This window comes from Dermacentor albipictus, chromosome 7, assembly GCF_038994185.2.
Source record: "Dermacentor albipictus isolate Rhodes 1998 colony chromosome 7, USDA_Dalb.pri_finalv2, whole genome shotgun sequence".
NCBI lineage: Eukaryota > Metazoa > Arthropoda > Arachnida > Ixodida > Ixodidae > Dermacentor > Dermacentor albipictus.
Window position 1 is genome coordinate 38,773,808 of NC_091827.1, and position 22,246 is coordinate 38,796,053.

At 44.8% G+C, this 22,246-nt stretch overlaps 1 protein-coding gene across 6 annotated transcripts in view; it reads left to right on the forward strand.

The window, feature by feature from the left end:
• LOC135905667 (RNA-binding protein 25-like) overlaps positions 1–16,337 on the forward strand; it is a 45,506-nt gene extending 29,169 nt beyond the window's left edge. For all 6 annotated transcript variants that reach the window (XM_065436623.2, XM_065436627.2, XM_070521913.1 and 3 more), the window contains exons 11-18: positions 5,816–6,183; positions 7,421–7,532; positions 7,993–8,082; positions 8,702–8,775; positions 9,359–9,876; positions 12,175–12,488; positions 15,101–15,247; positions 15,621–16,337. In XM_065436623.2, coding sequence (XP_065292695.1) covers positions 5,816–6,183; positions 7,421–7,532; positions 7,993–8,082; positions 8,702–8,775; positions 9,359–9,876; positions 12,175–12,488; positions 15,101–15,247; positions 15,621–15,713 — 1,716 coding nt within the window. In that variant the 3' untranslated portion in view covers positions 15,714–16,337. The remainder of the gene's footprint in view (positions 1–5,815; positions 6,184–7,420; positions 7,533–7,992; positions 8,083–8,701; positions 8,776–9,358; positions 9,877–12,174; positions 12,489–15,100; positions 15,248–15,620) is intronic.
• The last annotated feature ends 5,909 nt before the right edge of the window (positions 16,338–22,246 follow it).

Here is a 22,246-nt window from a genome sequence, read left to right on the forward strand (position 1 = left end):
CTGTTTGTATTTTAATTGGGTAATTAGCCCAGGGAATTACAAACACTTTTCTGAATCGTTTGTGAAGCCAGACAAGTTTTTATCATATTGAGTGACGTCGGCTGGTTTACTGGCTGTATTTATAGGCTGTGTCAAGAGCCTTTTCTGTAGCATCTGTTGAGGCACCATCGTGGCAATACTAGACAGTACTAGTCACGCAAGCACTGTTTCATGCGCCATTGCGAGCTTATGAAAAGTGTGAAGCACCTCTTGCAGGTAATGAGCAGAAAGTGCAAAGTTGCACCACTAACATATCCGACTGTCAGATATGGTTGGACTAGGCCCCGTGCTAGGTGTGCACGATGAAATTATGCCAGCATCACGTGAAGCCGGGGGAAAATGTGGAAGAATGCTTTCCAGCTGGCCCCAACTGGGTCCCATTTAATTTGTGCACAGTACAGTCTGCCAAAAGTTTTTGAGCCAGTCTGCATAAGATGGGGTCTGACAACTTGTTATGGAGATTCCTCTAACATTCCTGGCACTCCAAAGCTTGGCACAGTGAGGAATGGGACTAAAAGGCATGGTTGCTCTGTGCCTGTCTGAGGCTTTGGAACAGCAGGAGTTCTAGGGGGGGGGTATCACCAGGTCACCCTGTCACCAGGTCACCAGGTCACCCTATGACCTGGTGACAGGTTTGGGTCTTGTGTGCACTGGATTTAAAACTTAGGCCAGATTGTGTGTGGTTTAGTCAACTGCTCCTCCTGGTGTTTGCAGCAGCAGCTGAATCAATATTGTAGGGCTACGCTCGGTGGTCTGGGGAAAGATGTCGCCTAGCGTGCGAGATTCGTGCTATTAGTGTCGCCCGTTGATTTGCGAAAAACAGCTTGGTCTGCTGCGAACATTGCCTTGAAGACTACTTTTGGGGCCACGTTTGTTTTTAGGCCAGGCATGCTTAGCGTTTGATGTAGGCTGGCTTCTGTGCGTCACAGCATACTGGGCCATTAAACTCTTGTTGTTTACAAGACAGGCACATATATGTGGGCAAGTTATATTACGGTATGTTTTTCTTATTTCTTTGCAATGACTTTGATTTATTTTTCAACTTAGAAGTTGAGGATTCGATGTAGCTGTAGTGCTGTTTCACTGTGCTCAGTGTCTTCTTTTTTTTTCTTAGCTGCATACGTCACTCATAATTAGGCCCTTGCTTTGTGATTGTCTTTTCAGCATGCGCACAATGTATCTCATCACATTATGACCAGCTTTTTTCTTTTATAGTGGCTCTCGTGTCGGATTTAGAACTTTTCTTTTTTCTCAAACTCTTGAACAGTGACCACGGAGCATGTTTCATTTTACTTTACACGTTTTCAATTTGAGTAAGTGACTTTTTTGTAGTATGTTTGTTTGTGGCTTTTCTGTGGATGAGAAAACATTCAGCACTGGCATGAAATATGCGATCTTCTGTTGTCAAAACTGTGTACTTTGAGGGCGCGCAGTCTTTATAAAAATGTTAAAGGGTGACTTCGTTAGAGCTTCAGACGTGTCGGAAAAAAACAGCATTCTGTCGCTTGATCAATTTTGTGAAATCACTGAGCGCCATGGTGTCTTGATTCTGCAGGAATTAATTTTTTATAACAATGCAACAGTACCTGCGCCTACTGCATTCTGGGCGTTCATGTCATTAGTTTCAACTCATTGAATTCATGCTTCCCCATTCTGTGAATTCAGAAATTCACACCGCAAAAAAAGACGAAAGAAATATGTGAAAGCAGATGCTATTTGCGCAAATAAAGGCTTTCCGCGGCATTGTCAATTAATAGCAGAATTGCACCATGGCGCTAGGGTTGACAACTATCTAGTAGACGAAGACAGGATGGGGTAGCGGGCGCAGGAGCAGCAGCAGCCTGGCTGTTCCTGTAGTGAAAATCCCGCAAATGTTTTTAGTCCTACCATGTCGCATCTTACAAGAAAAGTGGAGCAGTTGCCTGGCTACCAATGCAGTTGAAGGTACTCTACAAACCGTGTTAGGGCCTGCAAACATAACTAGAAGCACTACAAAAACAAAGCTGCCTGTATGTTTAGCACAGTGTGCAACTGAGCTGTCAGGGATGTTATAAGGAGAAAATCTCATTTATTATTATTATTATTCAGAATTTTAAAAAGTCTGGAGACTAGGCCCGCCCAACCCAAATTGGGAATCGGGACTTCTGCTCGAATGATGGGGCTGTTCCACTAAATTTTGGACGGTTGGCAACCCTACAGGCAGCACAGTTCCTCTTCAGCTTGCCATTGGCTTGTTGCATTTAAATTGTCGTTATATCATAAGGAACAAACTTAACGATTGAGGAACAAACTTAACGATTGAGGAACAATACAGCAAGCACAGTAGTCTTCTCAGAGTGCTAAAACCCTGGATTTGCCCTTTAATGCCAAACTTAAAAGGTATGGATATAGTCTGGCGTACTCAACGCGCTGGGCACCAGGTGACGAAGTTCGGTACGCCACTCCAGCGATGCCAGGGTTTCATTTCATTTGCACTTCACCTACATCACCACAAGGCATTTGCATGTTGCGAGTCGGCCAAGCTAGCACGTAATGCACTCTGGTCTAGCGGCTCCGGTGTGAAATGAGACATGTTGCATTCACGCGCACAGAAGTGCCGAGTGCCGCCGGTGTCATTGACTGCACTAGATACTAGAGTGTCCGGTTTTAGCCGGCATAACGAAACTGCGCTGTTCGTGGTGCGCGTTTAGGCCAGGCTATATCCACACGTTTAGTTATGTTTGTTAAAAGTGGTTTTATACTTGTCAGCAACTTTTTACATTATTAATGTGCTGTAGCTGTCCTAAATATGAAATTCAACTTGCGATGACCCTTTTTTTTAACTTGATGCGAACACAGGTCGAAACCTTGTTGAGTAGATGCAAACTTACCTGTTGCTTTGGGCTGGTCTGCTCCATACCTTGTTGAAAATTTTTTCATCACGTCTTAAAGCATCCTGAAGCAATTTTCTTTTTGAAACAATCGAGTCAGTACAAACTGTACTACCTCATGTGCCTTGCCGTTGCATGTTTAATCTTTTTTTTTACGTCTTTGATAAGTTTGTGAATTGCCGTGTCAGAGTCTTTGTTCACAGCAGGAGAAGGGATACACTTTTGTGGCCTCTGCCATCAGTCATGTAAGATTTCCTTCATTCACGCAATATTTGCTTACGTTAAAAATAGGGAACCGCAACTTTGATACGTTGATGTGTGTGTACTTGTTCATTTATTTATTTTTTCTCAATTGTTCGCGAGTTTGAGTCTTGTTTGTGGAACGCATGTTTTTAGGCGGGACAGAGAGCCACTGGTCCGGTATCTTTTCCGCTAAGTGAGTGTTCGATGCTGTGCCTCTTGGCGTCATGTGAAAAAAAAAAAGGTAACGAGAAAAAAAAACATGAAACCAGCCACCTTCTTTCCTGCTTGTGGTGTCTTCACGTGTGCCGTGGGGGGGTCACTCAGGCGAGTTCGTTTAAATCTGTTTTTGTTGCTGCTACTGCCTGCCTGCAGCTGTAGTTGTGTGGCTAGCCTTGGCATAGTTTTCACTGTGTGTAAGCTTAGATCATTTGCCACGTTTTGTAGTAGCCAACATGTGTGTCACCAAGGTCGTTACTTACCCATTTAGTTCCACGGTCACACTAACTGTGGTCAAGCTGGACCTTTTGTTACGGGTACCACTGTAGCGCGAAACCTGTAACTTATGTAACCTATGGGGACTGAAAGGGTCTGAAGAGTGCTCTTGATAAGAGGAATCAAGTCATTCTTGCACCCTTATTAACCTTACCAGGTTAATAACTAACTAACATAACTAAAGCTAAGTTCTTCTTGTAACAAATCATGACCCCACTAAGCTGTAACTGAGGTTCAGCGTAACTGCAGTTAATGTGTCTTTGTATATAGGTTATGTCTTAGCCCTGGCTTGGTTTTGGCACATGCATGCTTAAAAACACGACCAGGGAATTTCTCGCTTAGTTTTTTGCCTTGGCTCCATTTATAAAGCTGCTCAGATGTACAGTGTGGTCAAAAATACTGGTAATCGCGTAACTGTTTAGTTTAATTTGTCGAGGCCCACTGGGGTTATTTAAAATAACACTGTTTTACATGCTCGAGTTGCATGCATACCTACAAAGAATGTGTTCTGTGCAGGTACATTACTTTGCATTGCAATGAGTTGAGGGCCGGCGCAGCACAACTTCCCAATCTTACACCATTTCGTCTAGCAATATATTGCAAAAATAACCTTCGCTAGACTAGTTCGAATCGAATAGAATCTCAATTGCTTTCCACAGCATTTGTCAAAATCTCGAGCAGTAGAAGCAGTTTGCCATACTGTGACATTGTAGTGTAGCAATGGAGGAGCAATGTTAATTAAATATACGCATCTGGACAGACTGCTGCTGCCACTGTGCTTCTTCCAGATGGAACAGGTTTCACTCAGTTTCAGTCAAATGTCATGACAGCTCAACTTGAAAGATGTGACTTCACTTCCAAGTTTATGTAGGTTATTGCTGCTAAAGTTCAGCTAGGAATTGAATATGTATTTAAGCACACCAGCTCTGAGTTGATTGTGAGCTGCAGTTGATAGTGAACCGAACTTGGAAAGTAGTGATTACCTTTCTAGGCAAAAAAAGAAAGTAATACACTACGAAAAGTTCAAACATGACCTCCAATAATCGATTAAGGTGGAGTACTACAAACATGACCTCCAATAATCGATTCAGGTAGAGTACTACCTGCTGTCCTAATTTTTGTTGTGAGGAACCCATAGTTTATAAAGTGGTTTATAAAGTGGACTTTGCTGGTGAATAAAAAATTAACAGTTCTATTCTCCCAAGGTATGCCAAAGACTAACCTTGGCAGTTGATGTAATGTCCCACTTTCATAATAGGAGGCCATACATATGAAAAAGAAAATTTAGGATGCGTTGAAATTTTTAATGGAGAAAATTAGGGTTTTGTAAATAGTTTGAGGGCAGATGAAGGTTTAGCACTGGTGCGCTTAACTACATGTTTAATGCTGCTATGTGGGGCAAACTAATTGCACCAGAAGAGCTCGAGTACTTGGCGACGGGGTTATGAGCCGTTTTGTGGCATAGTTTTGTTCTCGGCGGTAACAGCCGTGCTTCACAGTAGCTTGCGTGCACTGTCGGTCGGGAAACATGCGCAGTTACAACAGTCGATTGCGTGAATGTAATGTTCGTAGCATCAGCACATCTGTCAAAACGCTAGCAGCTAGGTCGAAAAGCCGTTTGTCGGTTAGCAATTCTTTCAGTTGTGTTTGGGTGGGCTGCTTTGGTTGGTTGGTTGGAATGTAGCGCAAAGTATTAAAAGGCATCATAGTGACAGGACATAGCAAATCAACTGCACACCACTTGACGACTAGCAACAACTCCTCAGCAAATGGGTTGTGCAGATGTCCACATTGCGAAACAACTTTTTGTTGTTGTTGCAGCAGGCACCTGTTTTCTTTCAGTATTGTCTTTGTTAAAAGTGTGCATTTATGTAACTTGCGAAGACAAACCAACTATCCCTGTGCCATGTTCTAAAGTGGAGTAACCTTTGTAAAAGGTGAGCTGCCAGCCTTTGGTTTTCATTGTGATCGTGGGCTCGCTTGTCCAAGCAAGGAATAAGAAATGAACTGGAAAGTTGCTAGTCGTCACTCAGTGGGCGCACCTCGTTTCCTGTATCCTGCGACAGCGCTCTTTTGGCCGAAATACTCCTGTTTTAGAGTGAAAGAAAAAAACGAAAGTATGCACGTAGCTTGAAGTTCATTGCGGCCGTCTTGTTTTTCGTTGTTTCCAGAAACAGCAGGAGGAAGACCGCGATCGGGAGCGGGAGCGGCGCCGAGAGCGCAAGGAACGGCGGGATCGAGAACGCAGCCCGGATCGGTCGTTGCGCAACCGCGACAAGGACCGCTCACGAGACTTGGCCAAAGATGACCGGGCCGAGGAGAAGTCGAGCCGGGACCGAGATCGGGACAGGGACCGCGAGGCGTCTCGCGAGCCCAAGCCGTCATCCGACTCGGCGCAGCCGGCTTCTTCGTCGACGTCGCAGCCGCCACCCTCGCGGTCGGACAGGCCGCCTTCCAAGTCCCGCTCCGAGTCTCCCGAGCGCGACTGGGTGCGAGAGCGAGAACGGGAGAGAGAACGGGAACTTCGGGAGGTGATGAGGTGTGTCAGCATTTTTTTGCTCCTCTCTGTGGTGTCTCGGGTGTGTTGTGCTTGTCTCCGGCCTTAACCACTGAAGGACTTGTTAAATTTTTTCCACGTGATATGCTTCAACAACATGGGTAAATTGCAGAAATATGAATGCAAATTTTGTTCAAAATGTAATTTAATAATAAAAATGAATGATAATATTGTGTCTACCACCACACCAGCTCTGTCATGAATGAACACTCTGACGTTCTCTGCACAAGAGAAAGCGTTTGGAAAGTTACAAGAGATTCATGACGAGGTGGGCTCATCATTAGCCAAGAAGTGACGACTTTTCATGATGAGCTGAGATCCCATGAGGGGTTAAAGAACATTAAAAAGAAATATAAGTTCTGGTGTATTAGTAAATCGCACTGCTGCAATACAAGAAAAAGGTACTATTCCTACCACGAGGGTAGGCTTGATGGGGCCTAGTTATATATATATATATTTTTTTTTTTCAATTGGCAATGGTTGACTACATTGTGTTATGAAGGAACCAGAGGCTGAACTTTGGTAGTTTAGAGAACGTATACTGTGCCGCACCAACTAAGTACGATCACGTACTTCGAAAACCGGGACTTCACGTTGACGCGCCAGCACGGGGATTTTGGCGTGTGAACGTTTGTCCTTCATTTTTTTTTTCTGTCTAGTATAATGAGCATCTTACTGTCAAAGTGTTGTAGATGGAGTTTTCAAAGTACTGTGTTTATCAGTCTGATGTAGTGTTTTCCTTCCTTTAGTGTCCCTTTTGCACTAAAGCCTAAGGGCTCAGTCACACCGGCGACTTGAGGAGGTCGCGCGACCATTTGCGACTCGCAATCAAAAAGGGACCGAAGGCGACTGATGTTCACACCGGTAAGCTTGGCTGAGCGCGACCCACAAGTCGCAATCCCGGAGATCATCGTTCTCAGCGAGAACTCTCGGAATCTACGCGGAATTCGAACGCGACGCCGGAGGAGGCCGTATGTAGACACACGAAGGATCACTTCCGGTGCGCCGCTGATTGGTTTATCAGTTTTGCTACCACGGTCGCGCGACTGAAAAATCGCGCAGAGAGCGACTGGCCCAAAATGGTCGCTTTTCAAGAAAGGCGACCGTTTGCGACTGGTCGCGCGACCACTGTCGGTCGCCGGTGTGAATGAGCCCTAATTTCTTGAAAAAAAAAAGACACATTTCGTCTTACCACGAGGGTCTCGTGTTCTTGGCGCAGGCCCCGAGATTCAGAACGTGACTGGGAGCGTGAGAGGGAAGAGGAAGAGGAAGCGTACGAGCGCAAGAAGCTGGAGAGGAAGCTGCGCGAGAAAGAAGCTGCCTACCAGGAGGTGAGCTCGGACACTGCAGCAGTTCTCTCCCCTCCCCCGTCCGTAATTATGTCATTACGGATAAGTTCGAGCTTTGCTCCTTGGAGCATCGGGTGGGCTATATTCTTGGAGGATAACTTTCGAGGATGCCTTTCGCTTCTTGCGAGACCTCCCGCACGACTAACACTGAAGAAATCGGTGTGTTCCAGTAGTGGCACTCCTGGCACGCGGTGGTACCGGTGCATCCAGGCTAGCCTTGCAAAATCTCGGGGATTCCTCGGTAACTGTCGCCAAAGATTACCACCCCTGCACTGAACGGCCTGTTCAAAGCAGAGCACGCAAAAAGACAGCACTGCTGGTTTAGAGCTGGTATTTGCAGCATGGGTGTCAAAGTTTTCACGAGCGTGACAAGGTATCTAAACTTGCTGAAACCCAGAATGTGAAATGCTTCCTTTTTCTTCCCACCCTTTTCACTTTGCAGAGATTGCGCAATTGGGAAGCCAGGGAGCGACGAAAGGCCAAAGAGTATGAAAAGGAGCGGTTAAAGGAGGAAGAGAGGCAGGCAGAAGAGGTAAGAACTCTGCTTCACACATACCAAGCGGTGCTGTGGAGACCTCTCCCTCTCTGCTTGCGTTCACGACCAAAGAATACAGTGCATCATTTGTTAAATAGATACGTATGCATCGTAACTTCTTAAGCCTTGCATTCATGCGCAACATAAATGGCGTAGTTAATACAGGGAAGGCACCCTACTGAAACATTACATATGCCGCACTAATAATTCAGTATGCTTTCCTTATAAACATACAGAATATATATGGATTCCATACGAATTCTGTGTTGTTTCCATCAGAATAGTAAGGAAAACGTAGAATTATTGGAGCACATACGGAACGTTTCAGTTGAGCATACATGGCAGATCATGCATGCTTCTACAGCCAGCAGCCATGCTGCACCACTTGTACTTGCAACCAAAACCTAGTGCATTGCAAATGGACATTATTATTATTTGTTTTGAACACATATACATATATGCACACTTAACAGTAATGGACAGCACAAACATGCACAAATGAACGCTTGTAAGTCGGGGACATATAGTGGCCTCATATGTAAATCGGGCATTCTGTTTCACATTCATGGCCCGTTTACTATTCGAGGTACTGGAAACTGGCGTGCGTTCTCTGCAGGCGAAGGAAGCACGCAGGCTGAAAGAGTTCCTGGAGGACTACGAAGACGAGAGAGACGATGTCAAGTATTACAAGTGAGTGGCTGTTTTTTTGCTGTGAGATACTGAAAGGGACACAAGAAAGGAACTTGAAGTAGGGGTGCGCAAATACTAAAGGATAGACTTCGAATTGAATGCCACAAAATTTTAACCTGAAGTTTTATGCTTGCAAATTTTGTGGTAGAGAGCATGGTGCAGCACTTGTTGAGGAGTCTACTTGCATCATGTAGCGAAAATGTTGCTAAGTATCGTCAGCATGGGTACCTAGGAATCTAGATGTATAGCATGTTCTACTCAGGCAACACCAAATTAGTATGTCAGCGCTGACAACTCGGCTTGTATGCGAAGGTCTAGAAAATATTTTTCATTGATAGAATGTCTGCTGAATAGAATCAAGTGCCTTTTTCCCTATCAAGCTGAAGAAATACAGAGGTAACGTCCTGGATACCAATGAGGTTTTCTTTCTAATAGTGGGTCATACTATATTTAAGGGGCTAAACCAGAAAGATTACCATAGAAGACTTCTTGCCAGCTTGTGTTGTCGGTGTGCCAATGATACGCTTGTTTGTGTGTAAAGTTGTTGCAAATGGCAGTTGTCTTCGGTGACTGTGACTCGCAGGGGAGCTGCCCTGCAGCGCCGCATGAAGGACCGCGAGAAGGAGATCGAGCTGGACAACCGCGACCGACAGCGAGAACGTGAGGAGCTCGAGGATCTCCGGCGGAAGCTGACGGAGGAGGGCCACCCCGATCCGGAGGCCGAAGCCAAGCGCATCCACCACGAGGAAGAGGCCCGCCTGCTGAAGCCGCAGCCGCACCTGCTGCCTGTGGTGCGGCCAGAACCCGAGCCTGAGCCCGAGCCGAGGGGACGGGACGTGTCCTCACCCCCTGCGCGGCGGTCTTCGCAGCACAGCCGGGCGCCCGTGTCGCCCAAGGCCGAGCCGCGATCGCCGCCTCCGCGCCGGGAGAACTCATCCGCGCGTCGCACGCGGTCGCCTTCACCGCAGTCCGCACCCTCCACGGGGCCAGCAGTGACCGCGGAAGAAGACGGGAGTGGCCAGAACAGTCTGTCGGGTTTTTCGGACGTGGCAACACCGCAGGAAGAGGGTCGGAGCATGGGATTTGGTGTTCTCAAGTTGGGTGAGCATCCATCTACAGCAAAACCTCATTGCTACGAACCCCACATTAATGAACTTTTCAGAAATCTCCTGCCGACTGCTTATAGCTTCCATGTAAAAATATTTCCGTGCTACGAACTTCAAAATACTGAACTTTTCAAAATAACGATCGTTATTCAGTTTCTGTATCATGCTTACGATGCCTCAGTACTACAGATAAATATTCTGAAACCTGGGGATCCTTAAGTTTCTTTGTACCATTCGTGGCAGCTGGAACAGTAGGCTAAGGTGTTAAGGCGCAGTGCATGGGTTCCAGTAACCTGCTAAGGTGCTGAAGGAGAGAATGCAGGAAGTGACTTTCTCTTTCTGTATATTTATATGTTGTGGAGGCAACAACGTATCGGGTTTTGGGAGTGCATGCTCCGCCGAGGTAAGTGTCGCTAGAGGTGCATCTCTTCCTTCTTTCCGGTAGGGTTTAGTTAGGGGTATGCAAATATTCGAAAATTTTGCATATTATCGAATATTATATTTATAATATTCGTATTCGATTCGAAAACTAGGTAGTCTAAACTTTTCGAATATTTGGTTGGATATGAATATTCGAAACAAATTGAATATATTGCTGGCTGTGCTGGAACAAACATGGTTTTTAGCTTTTATTTCTATCTAATGTAAGAAAGGGTCTTGATTTCGTGCTGAATTTGGCAATAATTTCATGCTGCTGGCGAAATTTTACCATCAGACACACTTAGCCACTGGACCCCTAAGCTGTGCAGGAAAGCAAGCATCTCTGTAGCAAGGGGCATGGGTTTTGAACGGCACTCTTTTGCAGATTCCGCCCCCAGTCCTGAGCTTCATTGCTTGACAGCAAATGCAATTATCGACGACTGGTACAAGGTCAAGTGCGTCATGAGTTTACGGGAAATTGGCAAGGCATAATAAGGCTCGGGCTGTGGAGAACGGACAACTAGTAGAAATTGTTCAATATTCCAAAGCTAACATGAGCTAAATACACAATCATTTAGTAGAATGGCTTACTAGTTTATTTTTTTTACCAATGACAATATAATTGCAGTGTTTCAACATGTTAAACTAACTCGCTTATTTCATAAATACATGTGCATATCATTATTCGATATTTGTTGCTATTCTATTCATATTCAAAGATTTTGATATTCGCATGACCATAGTTTTAATTGATGCGCACTTTTTTCACATGCTTTGCCAACTGCTCTGTGCATGCTTTCTCCCAGTATTTGTGCAGTGCCTGGCTTGTGCTGCTTTTGTCATTCCTTGCAAACGTCGGTAGCTTGTTGCAAAAAATTGGTTGCTTTTTGCAATATACAAGGGCCAATTACTCCCCAAGTGGTTATATTCTTGTGGCGGCCACTTTCAAGTGCAATTAAATATGTGGGAACATTACAGGATGGCGCTGTATCAAATTGGAACTTAATACACACCTTAATACACACACACCAAATGGACATATCCACCTAGTGGACATGTCCATTTCGTCTGCTGCTCAAGTGCTAAACAGCTGTGGTGCCTGCCTCTCCTTCTGATGTGTATCCCAGCTCGGCCAGTCTTCAGCAGCAGACGAAATGGACATGTCGACTAAGTGCACTCTTACAGAATACTTCCCCCAGTTTCTCGCGCAAACATCACTGAAAGGACTACTTTCATGGGTCTTCTCCATTCATGGGTCGTTTGCCGTGAACGAAAGTATTGGTCCAGGACCAATCCCTCTCGTAGAACAAAAAGCTGCCACGAGGCAAATTTCGCGGTGCGCCATGCACATTTTTCCACTGGTGTGACTGGGGCTTTATAGAACATTTTGTTTGCTCTCTTTAATAGAAAGCGTGTTGTGCTGTTGCTTTGTTAGCATATGCTAACGAATCTTCCACAGCTAATGAAATGGGATGTGCAGTGACTAGTGTGCCCTTATGTGGTTTAAAACTGATGTTGGGCAATGCTTTGCCTAAACTGTATCGGGAATATGTTTCACATGGCCACTGCCTTAGACACACACACACCGCACACACATGCACCCCCTCCTTTTCATAATGACAAACTGCGGGTGTCAAAGTAGGCTCAGTATGTTGCCATGTGTTGATTGCTTCATCATCAATATTGTCACGTGGTGTCGCCCGATAAAGACAAGTACACATGTCAATATTCAATACAATGAAAAACATTTCGCTATCGAAACTCCCCTACCGATAATTAGTTTACCTGCGTTCATAGCACTGATCTTCAACTGCGGTAGTAGATGCACACCTCATGATTGTTGAGCCTCAAATGCATGACGCTTTCTTGACAGGCGGAAGCCCTGGCCAGCAAAGTGGCCGCAAGAGCCCCCCGTCGAGCAGCAAGCGCAAGAAGCTGTCGGCGGCCGCGTCCCAAGTGTTTGGCAACGCGGAGGAAGAGGAGTCCGCGGAGAGCCGCAAGAAGCGCAAGCTGGTGCCCCTGGAGGACGAAGAGGCCCGGCAACAGCAGCAGCAGCAGCAACAGCAGCAGGTGCAGCACATGAACACCGAGGAGAAGCGCAAGCACATCAAGAGCCTCATCGACCGCATACCCACGTCGAAGGAAGAGCTCTTCAACTTCAACTTCGACCGAAGCCTCGTGGACAATGTGAGTTGCGAGTCTTGCGAGCTGCTCGCGTTGCTTGTTTCGGCAGTGGTTCATTGACGTTTGCACTAAAGCCCTCAAAGTAAAGCTTGACCTGAAGTCGAGCTGTAGACGAAGAGCAGTAGACAGACAACTGTTAGCGCAAACCAAGGAGTGCAAAATGTTGAATCCAACTTGTAAATAATGGGTTTCTTTTGAAGTTGCTGAATTGACTCAAATCTAACAGGCATCTTTTTTTTTTCTGATAAAATGGATCCAAAAATCTGCATTACCATATCGCCATTGGCATTTCAAAATGGCTGCCTCGTATGTGCTTTGAGCCCAGCTGTCATAAGCTTCCTCCGTATGCTGTAATACGTGTGGTTCGGGCAGGCTACCACCCGCCTTCCCGTTTTCTACATATCCTCTATCAGCATAGAAGTGCCGACTACGAAGACACGCCAAGTTTATCATGATGCCGCATTTAAAAGGAAAGTGGTCGTATGCAGAGACAGAACGGAAATCGGGCCGCATCACTGGCATTCAGAGTTCCCGAAACTTGTGTGCGGGACTGGCACAAACAGGAGGAGAGGCGTTCTACTCCTGCGGCGGTTGCGTATGGCGCAGCCGCGGAGGCTTCATCTTGAAAATGTTCTGTGATGAGAAAGAGTCTACACCTCTAGGTGCACCGAGGGCAGCACGAAGGTCAATTCGCTTGCTTCTGTTACCGCACTTCCTCACTCCAGCGTTCTGCTAGCTAGTTTCTGCGGTCATCGAGTGAGATGTGTTCATGTTTGCGAGTGCATGCATAACACCGTGTCTGTTAATTTAGTTAGTAAGCGAATGTTTACTAGTTTATATGACCATTAAAACTAGTATTGTTACTTCGTATAGCTGTCTACTAATTCATTATCGCAATCGATGCTTTGCCTTTCGGGTGAAAGTGAACTTTTATTCATCGCACCTTTAGTGCAGTGGGAGTAAATGAAAGAAAGTTGTATTTCAGTATGAAAACATGTGGTGAGTGGTAGTGTAAAAGAATTTTTTTTGCGTCACAGAAGATGGGTGCGCGTTACAATCGAGGGCACATTACAATCAAGTAAATATGGTGTATTCCATGGTAAACAGAATGCTTTAAATTTTTATTTTATCGCATAGGGAAATGAAAATGAAACCATGAGGATGTTTCCCTAAGCGATAGGGATGAGGATGAGGCATTGCATTCATACATAGCCAGCAAAAGTTGCCCATATAAGTACAACACCTGACTGTATCCACAAAAGTGGTTAATACTGGTGTCAAACGGCCACTTTCAATTGCGATCGAGCCCAACCTGGATTGAAATTTCTGACCGCAATTGGCTCCCTTCTGCAGATTGAGGAAAGAATACGATTGCGACCAAGACATTCGATCTGGATTGGGCTCGATCGACTCGCCGTGGCTGCTTAGTGGCTATGGTGTTGAGTTGTTAAGCACGAGGCCGCGGGATCGAGTCCCAGCCACGGCGGCAGCATTTCGATGGGGGCGAAATGCGAAAACACCCGTGGGTACTTAGATTTAGGTGCACATTAAAGAACCCTACGTGGCCTAAATTTCTGGAGTCCCCCACTACGCCGTGCCTCATAATCAGATCGTGGTTTTAGCATGCAAAACCCCATAATTTAATTTTTTTCAGGCTAGATCGCAGTCAAAAGTTCGCTGTGTGACCCCTGTGTAGGAGTAACAATCCCAGAGTCAGACTTCAGGATGGATTCACTCTAAAGATTCACGCTGGGCATTGCCATGATGCAATCATGCAAACCTGTGGTAGGCACTGCTTTTGCCACAATGCGGTGTAGTGTTCTTTTAGACCACACAGAATTTTTAAAAATCTCCTGGGCCAGATAGCATAATTGTAGGCCTTGACCTGTAAAAACTCAAAGCGGCAGACATTACTCACGTGAGAAATGTAACTGCATATTAAATTAACAAGAATCACCAATTAACTGTTTAATTACTTTACAACACATATTGCAGTTTACAAATTGTAGCTGTTATGTTTGCAAGGCATATCCACTTAGAACGACTTCTAAGAATCGCAGGGGTTTCGTTTTATGTGCTGTGAAACTTGCAGTAAGATTTCACTGTTTTTCCACTTGCCTTTTTAACAAACTGCTATTTTTATGCACAAAAGCAATGGGAATGTCCCTGTATTTCATTGCACAGTTTAGGAATGAATAGCTCGAAACTCATGTCATCCTGAAAATTTGTTCCAAGTTAAACCTTGTTAAACTCACTGGCTGCAATTGGTAAAACGCAATACCTCCCGTAAAGTAATTAAAAAGTTAATGAGCATTGCACATTTGGTAATTAGTCTAGTGTGCATTTCGTTTGCTCATGCAATTAATGTCCGCCTCTTTCAATAATCCAGCTCAACGACTGCAGTAATGCTGTCGGCCATATGCAATCCGTGAAAATTATGTGTGTTCTAAAGAAGAAGAAAAGTACCCGGTTTATGACAACCGTGCATGGAAATCTGGTTACAACATATTACGATAGCGTACTACACATCGCACGATATCAAAAACTGACTTGTGTTGTGGCGGGCATGGAAAGGTGAAGTAACCGGGTATGCGCATACGCTTTTTGTCATTCAGGCGCTGATGGACAAGCGCATCCGGCCCTGGATCAACAAGAAGATTGTAGAGTACATTGGCGAGGAGGAACCCACGCTGGTGGACTTTATCTGTTCCAAGGTGCTGGCCGGCAGTGCGGCACAGAGCATACTCAACGACGTGTCTATGGTAAGTCCGCTTTGGAGACGCTTCGGTAGTTGTCAGTTTAGCGCTTGTCGCTGCAGTGTCTTCTCCGTCTGTCCAGTTTGATTTCTGTGCCGGTAACGTGTTTTGCAAATCTGTCAGCCAAATTGCCCATCCAGCAGCGTTATTGTATTTACTCGTGTAAAACCAGCACTTCTTTTTTTCTTGGGCAGGATGCAGCTCTTAGAGTACAGTCGTTAGACTTTTATAGTGCATTGGACACCGTTTTTCATTCCTTTGTGCCAGTCCTTCCATCAGTCTTAATTAATATGTGTTGTTTATGTTGTGTTGACATTGAACCGTTGTGTAGTATACCACGAAGCGCGTCTGTGGATTCATTTTTGTTTTCACTTTTCAGGTGCTGGATGAAGAAGCCGAAGTATTTGTTGTCAAGATGTGGCGACTTCTCATCTACGAAATCGAAGCCAAGAAAGTGGGATTAGTGAAGTGATGAGACTTGTACGCTTTTCAACATTTAGGGACCTTTTTCTTTTTTTTTTTTCTTTTTCCTCTTTATACACATGAGCGGCCGTTCAGTGGACATTCTTTCGTGACGACGTTCTCAGTAGGTTTGTTACAAAACTTGTCACCAACCACTGCCGCCCACCATCTTACCTGTAAATATTGTCAATTCTTCTTCCACTGCATTTTTTATGTAGAGTATTCTTCTTCTCCTCTCTTTCACACACATCTCTTCATTGTACAATGCACCGCTGCAATTAAGGTATCAGACTGGAAGATGCCGACGCGACTCGAGGAGGTTCAAAAGAAGCGTGGCGGGGAAGCGTGCCCGCCAGACAGCAAGTTTTACCTACGCTTTCCCATTGACAGAGTTCCGGGCAAGTTACCGAGAACAGAGTTCTGCAAATTTTGGAAGCAGGATGCTTCCATTGTACCTATACGCTTTTTGTAAATGGCCTGTATTCAAATAGCACGAGTGCCATCTGGTTTGTTTTTTTTTTTCTTCTGCTTTATTTGTCTATACTATTTTTCTAAGTGACCAGGCTAAGTCAGTGTGTATTGTGTAAGTGTCATTAAAAAACGAGGGACAGTTCCGTTTCCTCCAACAATGCAAGCTGTCTCATTGCCTGTGCAACTGCATTTTTGTTTCGATTGGGAAAGTTGGGCTGGTTCGTGCGTTTGCAAGGGCCGAGACTTAGCTAGGACACGGCCACGGGGAAACACACAGGAAGCACGTCCTGCATGTTGTACCGTAACATGTAAACATGCAGGAGACTGTGCACGCATGTTTGTTGCATTACAATTGGTGTTCATAAACTTAGCAAGAAAGCCATTCTTTTAACAAGTATTTGCCAAAAATACACATTTCCTCTCTTTTTTGAAAGGTTTCTAAACAAATAAGGAGCCTCCTCGCCAATTTTGGTTATATGCGCAATAGAAAAGAAGAAAATAAGCTTTTTGTACCCAGAAATTGCATGTGTTTGTGCCTGTTAATAAGATCTTTGAATCGATTTTTCTCAGTTTGCACTTTATAGCCAATTAGCACTTAGGAAAACTTTTTCGAAACTGCAAAGGCAGAAACTTTTTGGAAGATTGTTTCCAGGCTGAAATTATGAGAAACAAGACTATGGACATCTTCAATTTGTAAATTGGTTCTGTCGCGAGAAAAATATACATTTCTGGATCCTGGGGGGAAAAAAAATTAATTTTAAAGTGATGAGGTATCTACAGAAGGAGGCCTAAAATTGCAAGCAGCTGCCTCTACCCTGTAATATGGAGTGTTCGCAAGATATTTATTCAGAAAAGGTTTATCTAACATTACAATTTTTAAAAATGATGGTTTTTCGTAAGGAGACGCACTGATTTTCTCAATGGGACATGCAAAACGTTTTTATATTGGTGCTAGGGTAATCAAATTTACTACGTTTGCCCTAAGGTGGGAGAAGATAGGAGCTGAATGGGGATATATGCACCTCCATTCAATAGACCCTTTTCATGATTGTAAAGCTAGCTTTCCTGTGTGGCACCTTGCCCAACTAATGGCAGCATAGTCATTTTTGCAGACAGCAAAAGCATTTGGCTTGTATTGGGACGTGAAAAATGTAGATGTGGCTCTCGTGATGAAACCATGCTCAAGAGAGTAGCCCTGGCTCATTCGTCTAGCACTTCATCTTCGTATGAACAATGACGGATGCTGCTGTTAGTTGGGCAAATGTGCAATACAGAGAAAGAAGCATGCCACCCGAGTGCATCAAAACTGCTGCTTTAGGCATAGCAGATGCTCGAGATCCGATACTGTTTAGAAAATCGAGAATTGTCATCCTTTTCACGTTCGGACTACTGACTCGCTGCCACAGGAGAATTTAAAGGTAGCTTTAGAAATTGCAAGACAAAATTTCGAGGAACAAATCCCTATCGCTTAGTGACTCTCTTTCAAAAACTTTATTTGGGCTCTGACCTAGCAACATTCCTCAAAAAAGAAGTTACCTATATGGCTGCGATTCAACACACAGGACACACATCCTGTGTTTTCTGGTGCTTTGACCAAACGCATGGTATCTGTGGCCTTAGTGTTTCTTACTTGTGTGTTTATTGTGATGCGATCCAACATGCAAGACACGTGTCCTGTACTTTCGTTGCAGTGTGACCCGACACGCAGGATCCCTTTGTCCTGCACGTCTCGCATGCTACAGCTGAATGTGTTCTTTGTGCTTGTTCGATAACCGGACATCTAGGATTGTGTGTCCTGTGTGCCTGTTTGAAGAGAAACCTAACATTCAGGAGACGTGTGTGCTGTGACCAAACGCACAGGACCTACGTCTTCTGCATTTCGTACAAGAGTTTAAGAGGATTTTTTTGCTCAGCCCACTATCAATCATGTGTTTCCCCCTGTTAACATGCAGACATGCTGGACATTTTGCTAGTTAAATGTCGGCCCTTGCGATTGCCGTTGCAGCTAGGATTGCAGACTTTCCTGTGGGATGCGTCAAGTGATGGACTAAAGAAAAATGCCTTTGACTGCACAGAATGTGAATTCATTAGCAAGACAGATGGCAGTTCACTATGATGGTCATGCAAGGCAGTGTCCAACTTCTCACCTTACACTAACGCACAATTTTAAAGCAGCTTGCTCATAGGCATGTTCGACACAGGTGCTGATGAGAGAGCTGAAGCGAAATGCATGTTCTTTAATCGTGTAACACTCATTGGCATCTGTCAAGTACTACTGTAAGCATTTTCCTACAGTTTCAGGGTGTATTTATAGCAGCTTTAAGAATTTGCGTGCGCAGCTGAACTGCGAGAAATGCAAATGCTGCACGTTGTCTCGCTACAGTGGTAACCTGCCTTTGTCCCGATTCAAAACAAGACCTAGTTGCAGAGGAAAGCGCATTCGAAGACTACCTGCACGGGCAGATATAGAAAAGCGATGATAATGCGTGGCCTCGAAGACTATTGGCGCAGCAAGGGAGCCCTGCTCCGTCTGCACTGACAATCTCGGAGGCTGTACATATTCTACCACTTTTGCGATTCGGAAAGGGGCATTGGCTGTGCCCCCCATCGTTCGAGCAGATTGGTGCGAGCGGTTGGAATCGGCGAGATTGTGTACGAAGATCGAATAAAAGCGGCAAAGCCGCATTTTTTGTTCGTTGTATGCATTGTAATTTGCTTTACTTGCAAACTACAAGTTCTCTGAATGCCATACACTCTGCACCAATACAAAAGGGAACACCTAATCTCTGTTCAAGTGGCAATTCTTGCAGAAGTGCAAGCTGGAACCTTGCTTACTGATAAATCTTGCCATGTTTGATAGAGTATGCAAATGTCCGTTATATCCAATGTTTGTTGTAAGCTTATATACGTTGCAGACTGATGTAAGCGAGAAAACATTTTTCATTTTGCTATATACAGTAATTTTGTGTGTTCACATTTATGTCAAGGTTTGAGAGCATTTGCAACAGTTTCCATGCTGAAGAGTTCTCCTCATGGAACTTCCTGTATTTCAACACTGTAACAATGAATATTGCCTACCTTACAGAAATCTAGTGTTCGTTTGCACACTGGCGCACCATCTAAAGGGCCATTTGCACTTAAAGAGCCACATAGCAAATTTTGGTTATACGCTGAAAGTTAGGTGCACTCTAAGGAGTGCTCTACTGCAAGAATTTTTCATATTAATAGCAGCCGCGAACCGAAGCTTTAAGGAGGCAAGCGTCCTCGCCAATACAGACTCTCTCCACTTGCGCCTTCTATCCTCCGCAAGTGAAATTCCTTCCCTGCATTCTCCCATGCCGAAGGAGCCTTCTTTCTTTTTCTCGCGGGCGTTTTTGCAGAGTGGCGCACTTCTGGTGACCATCTTGCGCCCGAGCTGTTGCGTTTGTCTTGTTTCGCACAGCAGGTGATTTTGCATGCTCTGAATGAGAACACCTGATCAGTGCCACGATCACAAGCAATGAGGAAGGCGTGAGGATGAAAGAGCACAATTGCAATGATGGAACGTGGTAGAAAAACAGATTTTCGTTATCTGCACACATGACTGCTCAGCGTGAGAACAAGCAGACGAAGCAGAAGTACATCTCTCTTGCTGCAATACGAAGTAAAACAGAAACACGCAGACATTCGGATTTTACGTTTTATTATTTCTCTAACCTTCAATTCGGCTACTGAAGGTATAGATTATTACTGATGTTGCCTTGAACAAGTCTCAAACTCTCGTGTCACTATGAGGCAATGTTATAGCACTGTCATGTGCGTAGGTGCATTTGCGCGATACACGTCGGCTCTCCGGTGGGTGCCCTCAAGAAGACGGGCAAGTGGCATTTGGTTTTAAATTTAAGCTCTTTCCGCAGTGCATAGAGATGCAATACTTAGCAGACACAATCATTGGTGCGCATTGTCCTTACTGCGCCTGTCAGCTCAGTATAGCCAGACCTTGTGAACATAGTTTCCTACACTAATTACTAGAGACCCGCCGTGGTTGCTCAGTGGCTATGGTGTTGGGCTGCTGAGCACGAGGTCGCGGGATCGAATCCCGGCCACGGCGGCCGCATTTCGATGGGGGCGAAATGCGAAAACACCCGTGTGCTTAGATTTAGGTGCACGTTAAAGAACCCCAGGTGGTCAAAATTTCCGGAGTCCTCCACTACGGCGTGCCTCATAATCAGAAAGTGGTTTTGGCACGTAAAACCCCAAATATTATTAATTACTAGAGGGAACTCCGGTACTACAATCGTCGAGATACCATAGAATGATGGGAAGTACATGAATTTTTCTGATCATTATGCTTGTGTGGATTCAGACATTCTTGTGGATTCATTTATTACGCTTTGTGTGTCTTCATTGTCGTAAATTTCAGAGCAATCTATGCTTATTGAAGTGCAGAAGACTGCGTGCCTGCGCAGTTGCTTCTAATTGCAACGGCTCGGCTAGTCGAGGTGGCCAAATCGAAATGCGCCAAGCATCTCAAAGCACTGGCTTGCGCTGCGCACAATGAATTCGTAAGAGCGTTGTATGTTGCTTGTCGACGCATGCGTCCATGGCGTGAGGGTTTCAATACTGGGCATCTGTGCTAAAGGTCCTGTGTTTTGATCCTGCCGTCGGACAATTTTAATAACGTGTATGTAATTATTTACTATGCAGTACATCGTTGAAAATGAGTTTACAAAGTCGTGAAGCTTCTGAAGCCAGAAGGATGAAGTTTAGGCAAATGTATGCACTACTCACAATTCTCATGCCGGCTCAACCACTCCCATTGCAGCTCACATAGACCCTGGTGCCAGATTTCCCTCTAGTAATTACTGCGTGAAACTTCCATGCTGGTGAAGGGTCCTTTAAGTGAAACACCTTGTTAGTAACGAGGGGTATGAGGTCACATATTGGGCAATTCAAAAATAAGTAAAATATCTAGCAATTCAAAAATATGCAGATCCAACACGCATGTTGGACCCGATGTGAAGCAGTTGAATGATAGACAACTGCAATGAAATGCATGCAGTTTTTATTTTCATTGCACTCGACATGAAATCTTGTTCAGCGTTTCTGTTTATGCACTACACCACTCAAGCTACGCTGAAATGCGGACCGCAGTTCGTGCAAATGCACGATCTGCAACGTCGATGCAGAAATGTCGCTAGGGCAAAAGCAATATTTGACGTTTGTCAAGAATGGCAAGGAGTGGTGTATGGCAGAGCAAATGCAACATTGTAAATGCAATTAAGGATTCCATACCTCTTGTGTCGAATGCCCAGTGAGCCAAGAGTAAGGTAGCTCAAGTATAAAATCAAAAGCCATTCAGTGAAACTTTATTCCATTAAGAGGTCTGTGTGCTTTAGGGATGCCCATGAGCTGACATGTACGTGTTTTACATGGTAATTTGTTGTTTGATTACTCAAAATGTGCACTCACAGGCACTACTTTGTCGGTGAAAATTGTGTGCTGTGTAAGCTGGAGCAGCCGGTGAGCAACTGACTGACCTAGGTGCCACAAGAGGTCAAGGAATTAGGCGAAGTTGCACTAACAAATTTGGGACCTCAAAATCCTGATTTAAGTGCTATAAAGCCTGTAGTAGTGTTTTTGATATGCTGGATGGACTTTTCAGTTGTGGATAGGGCACTTATTTTACATCACTGCGCTTGAAATGGGCAGTTTCAGCCAGGAATTAATGGGGTGCTGCAATACTTGTTTCAACTTGGGCGAATACGCTTTGGTCAGCAGTGTCGTGAACATGTACGGTTGCCCCAAAAAGTTTAGGGGACAAGCGTTCTATGACAAATTATTTCTCCACATTCGAGGCATGTTTCGCTTGTAACGTAGTGGACCACTATGTAGGTCACAAGAACAGATTGAAATTGACTTCAAGGCTATGTGGCCAGGCCAGACAACTCTGCTTTATTGCAGATCCCCGTGTCCTATGAAAACTTGTGGACTACACATGTGGCCGGGGACTCACCATTTCCTTCCAACTTTTCAGAGCAGTCGATAGGTATGCGGTGTCGACATAAATGGTGCATCACTGCACACAATAGG